This window comes from Cryptomeria japonica, chromosome 6 (assembly GCF_030272615.1).
Source record: "Cryptomeria japonica chromosome 6, Sugi_1.0, whole genome shotgun sequence".
Classification (NCBI taxonomy): Eukaryota; Viridiplantae; Streptophyta; class Pinopsida; order Cupressales; family Cupressaceae; genus Cryptomeria; species Cryptomeria japonica.
Genome location: NC_081410.1, coordinates 150751356 through 150766163, shown reverse-complemented (window position 1 = coordinate 150766163; position 14808 = coordinate 150751356). Strand labels below are relative to the sequence as shown.

At 31.5% G+C, this 14808-nt stretch overlaps 1 protein-coding gene across 1 annotated transcript; it reads left to right on the top strand.

Moving 5' to 3' along the window:
• Positions 1 to 8830: 8830 nt before the first annotated feature.
• LOC131065000 (deoxypodophyllotoxin synthase) lies at positions 8831 to 14497 on the top strand. The gene is made up of 3 exons (XM_057999371.2): positions 8831 to 9423; positions 13769 to 14096; positions 14182 to 14497. Exons 1-3 carry the CDS (start codon positions 9065 to 9067, stop codon positions 14404 to 14406), a joined length of 912 nt encoding a protein of 303 aa, XP_057855354.1. The 5' UTR covers positions 8831 to 9064; the 3' UTR covers positions 14407 to 14497.
• Positions 14498 to 14808: the final 311 nt, after the last annotated feature.

Genomic DNA, 14808 nt, shown 5'->3' with positions numbered 1-14808 from the left:
ACGCAGAGTGAGGTTAGTGGTTTTAACTTCGACTCGGAGACCGAAGGCGATTCAGAGGAGCCAAGTAAAAAGGCGAGGAACAAGGCGAAGAGGAAAAGGATTGTGGTGGATTCAGATATTTCGGAGTCTGAGGCCGAGTCCTTCGAAGGTAAATTCATCAAAAATAAGAAAGGGAAAGGCACCGACAAGAAAACCTAGGGGAAGAAGAACGTCAGCAAGCAAGGGAAAAAAGATATTAATCAAATTTTGATTAATTCTGGTGAAGAGGCAGAGGAGAATAAAAATTATGATGGGAAGGATAAGGAGGGGGAAGAGATGTCGGTTGTGGGCAACAATAAGGATTGGAACACTCAAGGTCTGTAGAAAGAGGATCAAGAGGACAAAAGGGGTAAATCTAGGGATTGTGTTGGAGAAAATGATAGTATTAAGGGTTTCTACGACACCATCAACACAATGGTGAAAGACATTGGCAGCCTAAAGAAAGATATGAATGTTGTTAAAAGAACAACGATAGGCGACAAACCTTTGACTGAAAATATTAAAGAGTTGGTGGTAGCAATTAATAATGTTGAAGCCACTGAAATCATGGTGAGTAAAATTATTGCAACTAAAAATAAGGTTAAGGAGATGGCAGAGAATAAGGAGGTGAAAGGGATGGAAATTTCTATGAACAATCTGGGCAGCAGAATTGACAAAATGGAACTCACTGTAAAGAAGATAGCTGAATAGAACTTCCAGATTCACAAAGCCTCAGTGGACAACATGAACATTTTGATTAATAGATTTGACAACATCAAAGAGAAAGAAGGTGACAAGGATCAGCTAGACAAAAAAGGTCATGAGAAGAGGACCAGAGCTAATACCAGGAATAAGGGTGACATCAAAGGTCATGAGCTGGATGACTTAAAGACCTCTACAAACAACATTAAATAGATGGTGTTCCATGCTGAAGATATCATGAAAAATATCTAGGTATCTCGGTTTCGGTCTCTGTCTTATTGTTGTCTTTTTGCTTTCCTTTCGCTATCTTTTTCTGGTTCTTCATGTTATGTGTGTTGAGATCCCTTTTTGTTCTAATGGGATTATTTTTTGTTTCTAAAGTGATCAGGCATGATCTTTTCTTGTTCTTTGACTCTCCTGCTATGTAAAAGGTTTGGGTTCCTTTCAAAAACCTGTTTTTACTTAGTCAAAACTATTAGTAATTTGACTAAAATACTTAAATCTAATTCCACAAAATTTGAGTAGAGAAAGAAACTATTATATCCATAATCCTATGAACTAAAGAGACTCACACTCTTATATTCTCTCCATCATTTCTTAATTTGTGTGAAAAAATATTTTTTAATTATCTTATGTTTTTTCTTTCTTTCTTATTATTAGTACTTGTCGTTAGGCTAGTACTATTGTAATCTATTGCACCCAATTTTCATTAACTCATTATTCAATTGTTTTTCCACCGATTATATCTATGAATTTTTTCTTTCGATGTTTTTTTTCAATTTTTAAATAGTTAAGATGCATGATTTTTAAGTTTTCAAATTATAGAAATTGTTTTTTTTTCAATCTAATTGGCTCAAATAATTTGCATCTTATTACCAGATTTCCCGGATCCACTTTCTACATGAATTTTTTTAGGCAAATTTTTAAGTACATTAAAATAATATTTATTATCTAAATTTATAAATCTTTTAAAGCTTTATTTTGTAATATAATGTTTGAAATAAAAATATTTTAATAATTAAAGTATTAATATTGATAATAATATAATAAGTCGACAATATAATATATTAGTAATTAGAATAGTAAAAAATAATAATCTAATAATTTTAATATTAATAATAAAAAATTAACATTTTGATAATACAAATAAAATATAAAATTAGATTATGTTTAAGATTGAAAATCATTTCATTGAATAAATATTAATGTAAGATAATATAAAATAATAATATTTAAAAAATAATAATACAATGAATATCAGTGAAAAATAATATAATGAATATTAATACAATGTAATATAAATAAAAATTGTTCTTGCTTCTGCCTATTTTGCTACAATAAATATTAAAATTTTCTTTACTACTATTTAAGTGTAATTTATGATTAGTTCACTAATCAGATTATCAAATAAATATTAAATTTTAGAAGAGTTCAATTAGGGTTAGGACTATGATTCAATTGGTGTTTAATTAAAGTTATAAAATAAATTTTTTAGTTAGAGTTAATTTATGGTTATAGTTCAAACAGGGTTAGGGTAAGGATTTAATCAGGGTAAGGGTTAGGTATAAAGTTAAATTTGAGTTAGGATTAAGGATCAATTAGGCTTATAAGTAAAACTTTTGATTTAGTGTTACGGTTAAATTATGGTTAGGATTCAAAGAGGTTTGGAATACAATTAAATTAAGATTAGAGTTATAATAGGAATTATACACAATACTTTTATTAGAGTTAAAATAAGGTTAGGGTAAGGGCTAATATTAGTGTTCAATTTAGGTTAGGGATAATTATGTGTTAAATTTAGGATTCAATTAAATTTATAATTAAGTACTAGCCACTACAAGGCACTTGTCAATTATATTTTTGGTATAATAAAAATTTAAATATTCCTATTACTAAAATATTTATTTATTCTAAAGTAAAGAAATTATTTTAGAAATTAATTATTTAGAATTTTATTTGTTAAGATATTTATATCTTTTTTATTACTATAAACTTTCACTTGTTATTATAACCTAAGAAATTAAGAGAAAACAACATGATAATGCTTCATCATTAACCTAGAAACATTCAAAAAAATTATGAATTACATGGCAAAAAACATGTATGGGATCTCTATTGTTGTTATTTGAACCTAAATAATATCAATACCTATTGGTAATTTTAAATCTGTGTTACCTCTAATTTTATATCCAACATAAATGGACCTATAGTTGAACACAAAAAAAGTAATAGAAACACACATTATTATTTAAATAAAACGTATATCCTGCACAAATAGACCAATAGTTTAAAACAAAAAACTATTTGTTGTTATAAAAACAACAAATTATTATTTAAGATACAAATTATATCTAACACAAATGTACCCCCTTCATGATCACCACATGTCACAGATTTAAACCACTATTGCAAACAATATCACGATCTAAGTTCCTAAAGCAACAATCAAGATTGAATGGGATAAATAACAATGCAATATTTTTTATTATATTTGTAAATAATTGAAAGATATAAAGGTCACAAATTCTAATTCGACGGGTAACGTATTTACCCTCGTTTGTAGCACAGTTAGGTACCTCTCACAAGAGTATGGGGTAGTCCCATATTACTATAAGCCATGTGTAGACCCATATAAAAATTGTCCAGTAGTGAATGGTGAATGGTGAGTTATGAACATATTCTTTTCTTTTTAAAAAGCTACAATATTTTTTTATTATATGTATGAATATTAATTGAATGAATGGATGAGTTTTAATTTTTTTTATTAGATGTATCAATAATGAATGGTTGAGTTCTAATGACATGCACACACTAGTCTACGGAATTAAGGGTAGCATTGTTAACAATTTTTCAGGTTCCTTTCCTTTTAGGTCTTCTATTCTAAATCTTGATCGAGAAGCCTGTGATTTTGTGAAGTCTAGCCTCTTCAAATAGGTCTTTTTCACTGCACCCCTTCAAATTGTCCTCATACTAAATAGGAATATCCTTATAGACTTCACATTCAAAAAGTGAAACATATAAAACATTGCAATACTTATGTTATATGATGTAGGGAAAATCGGGAATCCCAGAAAATCCATTTTAGTATCCAACACAAACATACACTGCTATGCCATAAAGCGGGATCAAGCACAATTTATATCCCACATTAACCCTTAGAGAAAAGTGATTACAATTTATGATTTTGCAAGATTGAACCATAGTTTCAACAACATGCATACATTTAGATTCAACAATATATAATCATAAAACAATAGAAAAGATAGAAGAATACACCACAAATTTACCATGGGGAAAACCCTTTCGAGTAAAAAACCCCACACTCTAAAACTAGAGAGTCATTATATTATTCGAAAACAAAAACAGTTACAATACAATCTCAAAGTCGTTTTGGCCTTATTTTCAAAGGAGGAAGAGATACTCTATATATATTCAAATTTGAGAAACTTAATGCAATAATTAAGTTTTCAAATTTGCCACCTCTAATTCTTCGAATGCCACCACTATTGTCATATTATTGACTAAGCGTATATGTGGCACTCAATCATCTACAAGGTCGACACATATAGAGTCCAACATGATGATATTATGAATCACTTAATAATTTACTAAGTCAATACAGCCGAGTTATAGAGCCCTAGTTGGAGACAACTTACTAAATATAGTAAGTATGAATCACACAATTACATGTATGACACATACAGGAGAATAGTCCTAATTGATGACAATTTGTATGACACATACGGACGAAGAGTCCTAATTGACTTCACATTCCAAAATTATCCCACTTGAAGTCAAATTTTAAACTCTTGAATAATTCCTCTACTAAAAGACCATTGTTAATGTTGCCAATTATCACTGTCATCCATGAAACCACATAGATCCAAAACATGCTCTCATGATCCATCAAGACATATGCAAAAACATCCAAGATGTCCACCATCTTAGACAACAATCCCTACCATCCTTCAACATGCCACTTATGGAAGGAAAGAAGCAAGCCGAGGTGAAAATGCACAGTCCAAATAACAAAAGCATAAGATCCCAGTGATATCAAAGGCTACAGGATACTACCACACTCCATTGTGCTCACAAAAGCATCAACAACATCAACTCCAAAGACCGTAACTAGAACACAACTATGAAGTAATCCTCCACAAATCAAGATAAAACACCAGCTAGTACAACAATCAAGCTGATTGCTCCCAACCAACTGATAAACCCACACAACTGAAAATAGCACCCACAACAAGTGCTAATCCATCCAATCACCCATACCTTGAAGGTATACACCATTAGTAAACTCATGCCAACGATATAACCAACACCAGAAATTGCAACCTCAAGGTCCATGTGCAAACTAGTCAATGAGTACCAAACACATTCAAGAACTCCCACTGCATGGGTAATGTCGAATCTAAAAAGATCAAAGGCATATCGAGTCTACCAATCTCAACACACAAAAAGTGTAACCATGTAGTACCAAAGACCATCCACAAAGATGTGCAAATCCTCCAAACAAAATTGTTGCAAGAAATATGTCTCTCAACAAGCCTACAAACCTCTTCTATGTTCTCCACATCTGACAAAAGAAAGAGATACAAGAACTTTCATTTCATCACCCAAATGACAACATATGACTACAAACTAGTGATCATTTCAGCTCCATATAGAACCTCACATCAATGCCAAGTGAATATAAACCTCCTGGAAGAACACTAAGACCAAAGAGAGAAACTGCACACCATAAACATGTAGCATGTCCTTCTACAAACACCTCTAAAGTCAGTTGTGCCAATTAAGATCTTCACATCCCCAAGAGAAAATCCATAACAATATCCAAACCTGTTCAACCTTAATAGATTAAACATAACATATACATCATGTATCTGCATGGATGTAAGCCCTCCAAGAAGATCAAACTACTTCATTTCTCATTTCAGGAAATCAGCTCACAACCATCCCCTATGACTACTATAAAAGAAAACATATTCCAAGGAGATAACCACACTGTCGATCTCTCACAATGAATCCTCCAGAACTTTCTGACTATAGCTCAAGATCCATAAATTTGAAAGAAAATCATAAAACAACTAAGAGAAATAATGAGCATACCTCTCAAGTGATAAACCACCAAGTAGACCAAGAGTGGGGAATGAGAATGCTCCTCCCAGATTTACAAGTCATCAAGACTCATCCAAGAACAATCTCCTCATATATCTCTATTGAATTCACATCCAACCAAGGTGTAGGCTTCTTAGAATTCTAACTAAAATCTCATCAAGAGTAACCATCGCAACACATGTCTCTAATAAGAGAACCACAACCTCACCTAAGTCTCCATGTATCCATGAGTAGCAACAGAAATATCAATCCATGCTAAACTCCAAATGCAACTTTGCACTTACATGAAGCTCTCAAGCACATGACCAATACACTCAATACAAAAAGAACTCACCAGACCTTACCATCTCCTCCTAGGAAATCACATCATGACATTGTGACCTTACCATCTTCTCCTAGGAAATCACATGATCCAACTGAAGATACCATGGTCTCACGAGAAATGTTTCATGTCAAACTCTAATGCACAATCAAGAGTATACCATGACATAACACCAACATACACTAAACCAACATCACATGTCTAGCACCAGTAACACCTCACACCAAAGACTCTAAGAGCCCTCCATGACTCCAAGATGTTACACATCCTCAAATAGTGTGCATGCAAAGGTGAAAGAACCCTTATGCAGCAACAAGGTCTAAGAGTCCCTCCAATTCATATACATCACTAAAGAAGATCATCCATCACCAAGTGATGAATACACAGTCACTGCTAAAGCTCCCACTGAACCGTGATATTGATCTCTCCAAGCACATGAGACACCATATCCCAAACCTATAAATCATCCAGGTCCAGACACACTCAAGTGTACTGCTAATCACACCAAGTGAAACCAAGATCTCCAAACCAAGGAAATACACTATGCTACTGGGCACCATAACTGACTATCCAAGCACCCACTTATCATCCATCCTCTCATCTCAAAAGATTCACACAAATGCACAAGTGACCATAGAAAAGATTAGTTAACAAGTATGCATAAATATTGAATCAAACCTCATGGAGACAGATAGTCCACATCCAATTTTTACCACAACAAACATGTAGGTAAAGACAACCCACGATATTGCACAACTCATAGATCCAATCATTGAAACATGCAAACTCACTACCACACTAGTGACATGCAAACTGAGATCTCAAAGAGAATAATCATGTAGACAACATGAATCAAGCACCAAATCAAGAACAAATTTGATTGGCCAATCATATCCACATCAAGCACTATAGTCTAGGAATCCACCAAGCACCACCATAGGAATGTTAAGTGAATAATCACATACCAACATATCCATGCAAAGAAATCTCCACACCTCCTCTCACCATGCACAAAGCATGCATGCAGAACTACAACTATCTCATCCAATAAAACCCCAAAAGAAATAGGGTCTAGAAAATAGCTCCTCTATAGCTCCACAAAACCACAAGTTTTTGTTGACCATGTAAAACCTACAAAACCACCATGTTTGAGAACACTCATGCACATCCATACCCACTTCACATTTGGAAGACTCAAAAGTCTACAAAAGCACCAAACAACTTAACCCAAAACAATGGATTTTCATAGATGACCATTGCCATAGATTTCAAGGAAAAACTATAAACCCCTCAGACCCAAGGAACATGAATCTGAGCCATCCAAGTACAACCGTACATAAGGAAAAAGTAGATCGGGAACTCCATGCCCATTTGTAGACCAACTCCACAACCACCAATAGTACATGCATCCAAGGTCAATAGGCTATTTCAGAAGCTTCCAGATCATCGAATGATCAACTCCATAGACTCCATCTTTAGCATCCTTCAAAAAGCATGTTGTCTCTTGAGACTTAAACAATTGCAAGACTTTCACTCACCAAAGGATTAATATTCGGTTGATTCCTTCAGATTCCCTCAAGCTTTCCAGGCTAAGAAATATTTACAAAAGGAACACCCAGAACCTAAAACACCAAGGATCTTCACATGCAAGAAACATGCGAGTCCATGCAAGTACATGCAACACACATGCAAGTACATGCAAATCACATTATGCACATGCAAGCAACCTGCAAATCTTGGAACCAATGCTCTAATACCAATTGTAGGGAAAATCAAGCATCCCAGAAAAGCCATTTGAGATTAGTATGCGCATCCAATATCCAACACAAATGCACACTACAATGCCATAAAGCGAAATCAGGCTCAATTTATATCCCATGTTAACCCTTAGAGAAAAGTGATTGCAATTTACGATCTTTCAAGATCGAACCGCAGTTTCAACATGGATAAATTTAGATTCAACAATACAGAATCATAAAAAAGAAGAAAAGATAGAAGAATACAACACAGATTTACCGTTGGGTAAACCCTTTCGGGTAAAAAGCCCCACACTCCAAAACTAGAGAGACATTGTATTATTCGGCAACAAAAACAGTTACAATACAATCTCAAAGTCATTTTGGCCTTATTTTCAAAGGAGGAAGAGCTACTCTATATATATACAAATTTGAGGAACTTAATACTATAATTAAGTTCTCAAATTTGCCACCTCTAACTCTTCGAATGCCACCACTATAGCCATATTATTGACTAAGCCTATATGTGGCACTCAATCATCTACAAGGTTGACACATATAGAGTCCAACATAATTCTACTATGAATCACTTAATTGATGACAATTTGTATGACACATATGAAGAAAGAGTCCTAATTGCCTTCACATTCCAACATGTGAATAGATTGAAGCATAAAGAACAACTACCTTCAAAGCTTAGGTCCCCCAATAATAGTATTCTTTTCCATGGAAAATGACAGGGAGAATATATAATTTGCGTAGAGTCCTAATTGATGACAATTTGTATGACACATATGAAAAAAGAGTCCTAATTGCCTTCACATTCCAACATGTGAATAGATTGAAACATAAAGAACAACTACCTTCAAAACTCAGGTCCCGCAAATAATAGCATTCTTTTCCATAAAAAATGACAGGGAGAATATATAATTTGCAGAGAGTCTAATTGATGACTATGGTGTCACTACACAATATAATATAATACTAAAGCCTCTGTTTTGTCTTTCTACATGGCATCTGGACGGCAGAATCTTCAACATGAATGAATATAAAAAAAAATCCACCTTATTTAAGCGAATGCAAATGGTCTATATTACTCGACCGATGTAATTAAAGAGCGAACATAGGGAGTAGTGTTGAATTTTCATCTGTCTCTGCGACTATGGCTGAGCTCCCAATAATTGATGTTTCTGCTCTTCGATCAGAGTTGGAAGAAGGTAATCCTGATCTTCAAAAGCTGTGCAATCAAGTAAAAGAAGCTGTCCAACAATGGGGAGCTTTTCGTGTGGTGAATCATGGAGTCGAACAGGAGCTTCTAAACGCTGTGGACTCAGTATCTCGAGATCTGTTCAATCTTCCACCCCAAGTAAAAGAAAGAGCCGTTAATCTTCCCTTGGATGGGTATTCCAAGGGCATTTCTCTTTCAATTGGTGAGGCCATGTGTATCCCAGTAGTACCGCCATCTGATTCGCTTCAGCAATACGCACACAAGTTTTGGCCGCAAGGAAATTCTGAATTTTGGTATGTCAATATAAAAATTTTACAGTTCTTTGTTGTTATTCTTTTGGATTCGAGTGTGTAAATTTTGTTGTTGTCAACATTTCTGATTAAACACTACTTATATGTTTATGTATATAAATTAACTCTTATAAAATCTTATTCAATTAAATCATTATTCATTTATATGTACGTAAGTTAAATCTTATTTAATTAAATCATTATTCATTCTTATGGATCAGATTTAATCTTTTGTTTTGCATATTTTTTAAGTTCAAGTATAACTTATCTAGGTCAGTTATATAATTTATAAAAATGAAATTGAAGCTTTTACTTTCCAAATTCAAATTTAGGGTTGACCTAACCTTTCTAACTAGTTGTTACGTGTTGAATCAAAGTATCAAACATTTTATTTGTCACCTTTAGACTTAAAATTAATGATTAACCCTAGTTCAAGTTTAGTTCATCCAAAAGTCTTATAAGAGCACTCAAGATGCACTCCTTTGTATAATTAGAGAACTTATCATTGCATTACATACTTACATCATAATCTAGGGCATCTCCTACATACTTGCTTACTATCCAAATGCTATTGACAATGGTATCCTAGGAATTTGACCAAGAGATGACATATTCATTATCAAAAACAAAACTAATGACCACACACAACCATGTTCTTACACAAGAAATATACAAGTATCAAAGTGAACTAAAGTGAACAAAAAAAATTCAAAGAGATTAGATCTATAGGTGCAAGATAAATTTAGTCATGGAAAGGATCCATAGTAACAAATATTAATTTTTGCATCTAATTTTCTATCTAGGTTCAAATCAATAATTTGCATAACTAATTCAAGTCAGCTATATAATTTAATAAAATGAACTTTGAGCTTTTAGTTTTTAGATTCAACTTTAGGGATGACCTAACTCTCCCAACTAGTCGTTGTGTGTTGAGTCGAAGTACCAAACATTATAGTTGCCACCTTTATAGTTGTATTTAATGATTAATCCTACTTCAATTTTAGATCATCCAAAAGTATTATGAGAGCATCCAAGACACACTCTTTTGCATAATTAGACAATTTATCAAGAATTTTAAAGAATGATGGGCATAAATGGTTTTCTTCAAAAACATTAAATTTTCACTATCCATAATAAATATTGCAATTAGTTTTTGGATTCAATGTATAAGATTTATTTTGTATACAAAAAATTCTTACACACTTGAATCTAAAAGTTTCTGGAGCAGATATTTTAGTTTATTTATATTAAATATTTTTAATTTTAAAAAATATATTTACCTAAAGTTATTTAATTTTACTTGAACCTTTTTTATTTATTTGAGAGTTAGTTTATATTTTTAAATATCTATAAAGTTTTTAATATTTTTTGTTTTAATGACTTAGGGCATTACATTTCATAAAAAATGTTAATATTTAAAAATAATCTAATAATAAGATTTATATTCAAATTATACATATTTAAAATTAAGTCAGCCCTCACATTCAAATTGAAATCACAAACACACACACACATATATATCTTAAATACATCTATCTAAAAATGTTAAGAGATATCAATTTGAAGCTATTTTATTTGTTAAAAAGTTATTTTATTTTGATTTAAAATTATTTTACTTATTACTTTTATGAACTGAATTGATCATCAAGATTCTCCCTACAAAAGACAACTATTTACTCTTTTGGAGATCTTATTTTGAATGGAAGAAAACACTGGATTCCAATGTGATATTTATTAGCATCAACAAACAGAGAGATTCCAAGATAGTTGCAAGGGAGGAAATCTAGGTTAAAACCCATGAATATTTTGTACTCTAGGTGTAACAAGAATTTGAGTATTGAAAAAGAACATGTTTTACTAGTGTTCGTTCTTCTATATGTTTTAGTTTTGTTTCTGTATATTAAATATGAGTGTAGCAACAAAGTTTGAAAAATCAAATTATAGAGAAGTATGTAATTACTTTTATGTCATTTATTATTAAATGGTATACTTTCCTTGTCATTGTAGAATGGCTCTCAACATTAATTATAATTGACCTATTTAACAAGGTTTATGATTCATAATTAAGGGTTCCCAATTTATGTTGAGCATGTATAGTTTTAATAAGTTTGAACTTAAGGCTTTTGATTTAGGCTTCATAGTTTGACTTTACAATAGTTTCATTATATTAATTTAAAAATTAATTATTCGACATTGTGATTCAATTTTATTATTAAATTATGTATTGAGATTCAAACTATATTATTTGATAGGATATAGATATTAGAGAGGAGGTCTAACCTAAAGTTTATATAATGGGATATTGTATTAATTTTAAAAATAATTATTGGGTATTGTGATTCAATATTATTATTGAAGTACATGGAGTCAAACTATATTTTTTAATAGCATATAGATATTGGAGAGGATGTCTAACCTAAAATTTATGTAATTGGAGAAGCAACCCAAGTTTGAATGAACACTACATCTTATACTTTATATGGTAAACATAATTCTTATTTGGCATCTATGACCATCCTTAACTTGTCATTTTTCATACTAGGGGCAATATTAACTTATGCTTTATATGGTAAACATAATTCTTATTTGGCATCTATCACCATCCTTAACTTGTCATTTTTCATACTAGGGGCAATATTTTACACATGCCTTAGTGATTAAGTCAAGCTCATGCATTCTTATGATCACCACATAATAATGTCTTTGACTATATTGTATGCTTTAGCAGGCTTATATTTTCTCCTCTTATCCATTTCCTTACATCATATGAATGCAACCAAATAGAAGGGTGATATACAAGCACTAATTTTCAATATAAGTTTGATAGTAATGATGCAGTTATGACAACTAGGATCATTTTGAAATAGAGCTTCATTGCCATATCTAGATGGAGATATTTTATCATTATATTTGTATTTAGATTCTATTTTATATCTACATGATGAGTTTCAGCTCCTCATCTACATAGTTAGAGTCATCTTATAATTTTGCATAGCTAGATCATTTAAAAAAATTCTATACCAAACAATCTATAATTCTTATCTTCTCTATCTTTTTAACTTTTTATATGATAAAGCTTATGTTAAATTTATTGATACATGTTATTCATTGTATATTTATTTATGTGACGACATCATTTTGAGTTTCTAAAAAATATATAATGTTTATGTTGATTACTTTTTGACATGAATTTTCTCAATAATTCCTTTTCACATCAAAGTGGATGTAAAATATAATGCTGAAAGATATGCAATGATTCCCTTTTTTCCATTATATTTTGGGCCTATATTGATTAAAGTTTCCTAAGTGTAATAATTAGTTTACAAGTGATATAGTTTTATAAAAATTCCGCTCATGGCTTCTCTTAATTATTATTGGTCCTTAGATTTGCATGATTCCTAATCCCTAAAACCATTTTTCATCACTTTGGACCAAATCTATAAGAATGGACTATGCCTAGAGATCGATTTTATAATTTTGTATTTGATCACCAAACTTTTGAGATTTAAACATGGAATTTACACCATGATAACCATTTTACTATTCATTATGAGATAACCTACCAGACACTTTATTTATTTGTAGGCATGGTTGTTGTATTTAAAAACTCTTAAATTCACTTGTTTGAAATTATTTTAAAATGCAAGAACATAAGAAGAAAATATAAATCCAAGAGCTTAAAGGATAATCCATTTTCCATTTGTTTGCTTGTGATATTGTCTTGTGTATGTTCTCAATTTTTCTTGTTGCCTTTATTTTTCACAGAGTCATGAATTTGGTTCAACAAGGGAATTAATTGAGGAAAACATAATCATCTCAAATTCAATGCATTCCCTAAAGATTCTTGTAAACACCACTAGTCTTTACAACATTTCAAACATTTAAAAATTAACAAAACTAAGTTTTAGGTGATAAGAATCATGAGATGTGGTTTGTGGATTACACAATCACTTCTGCAACATTATAGAATCAAATTGTTAATTCAATAATATAGAATAAAATTTCAAAACATTGACAAATTATTTTCTCACAACTCAACAAAAACATCACATCAAAATCAAAACTAAAAACTCATACATTCATGCTTTTGAATTTTTAAATTTTCATTTATTTATGCATCTAGTGTTTTATAATATTCTATGATGAATCCAAACTCTATTATTTAAATTTATTTACCTTAAGATAAATCATTATTTTTCTTTACTGATACTAACTAGAGGGAAAAAATAGTAAATTCATATAAAACAAATTTGTGATTGTTGATTCCTCCATAACACTAAAGTATTATAGTATGAAATATCCATAAATAATAATTTTTTAAAAAAAAATTTCTGGATATGTTGTGCAGCGACAGCCTAAGAACATACAGTTCCAAGTTAACTGATTTAGTAAATTCCCTGATAAAACTTATCCTTCGAGGCCTGGGACTCAGCAAACATTTTGAGATTGATTTTACAGAATGCGATGCTCTACTTTGTCTTAATTATTTCTCAGAGTATGAAAACCCAAGCGATGCAAATGACATTGTTCTCAGGGAACACAAGGATTTGGGTGTGATTTCAATTTTGTATAATGACCAAGTGGGTGGTCTTCAAATGCGCACCAAACAAGGTGAATGGTTTAGTGTAAAACCTCTAGCTTCATCATTCACTGTCATCATAGCTGACGCTCTAAAGGTAGACTAATTTCAAAAAAAAATTCTAAAGCTACATTTGTTCAATTATTTTCATAAGGTGAATGGTGATATTTTCTTGGTTGTAGATGTGGAGCAATGATAGATGTTGGAGTGTAGAGCATCGTGTGGCATATGAAGGGAAGAATCCGCGACTATCTGTTGTTTTTTTATGGAAATTTTTGAAGGAAAAGGAAGTATGTGCACCAGATGAGCTCATAGATGAACACCATCCACGTCGTTACAAACCTTTTCTCTTCAAAGACTACGTAAATCATCAAATCAAAGGAGATCCTCTTGACATTTTTCTTTAGTTTTTATTAATTTCTAATAAATTTGTTATGATGGTTTATTTCTAAAACTATTTAACATAATAAATGTCATTATGAGATAAACTTATGTTCATGTCGAGCTCAGAAATTTTTTTAGCGTTTTGGAGTTAGTTTCCCTTCCTATGCATACTCAAGGACTTAGTTTCATACTGTCAGTCTTTAGGCCCTCTGGGCTTTTTGGAAATTTGGACTTGTATGTTGTAATCTCTCTTGTGAATCAATAAATTAATATGGCTCTACCTTTATCAATCAAAAAAAAAAAAATTATGACCACAAATTCTATTTTCTTATAAAATGTTAAGTTATTAGATTGAGAATTGTAATAATGAATAAATTAGTAGTTGTCAATGAGCAAGTGATTATTCAATAACATATGTTTTTAGA

Coding starts and splice junctions, on each gene's coding strand:
- LOC131065000 (XM_057999371.2), top strand. CDS start 9,065: ATGGCTGAGCTCCCAATAATTGATGTTTCTGCTCTTCGATCAGAGTTG. Junction 9,424..13,768: donor CAAGGAAATTCTGAATTTTG/GTATGTCAATAT, acceptor TATGTTGTGCAG/CGACAGCCTAAGAACATACA. Junction 14,097..14,181: donor TCATAGCTGACGCTCTAAAG/GTAGACTAATTT, acceptor TCTTGGTTGTAG/ATGTGGAGCAATGATAGATG.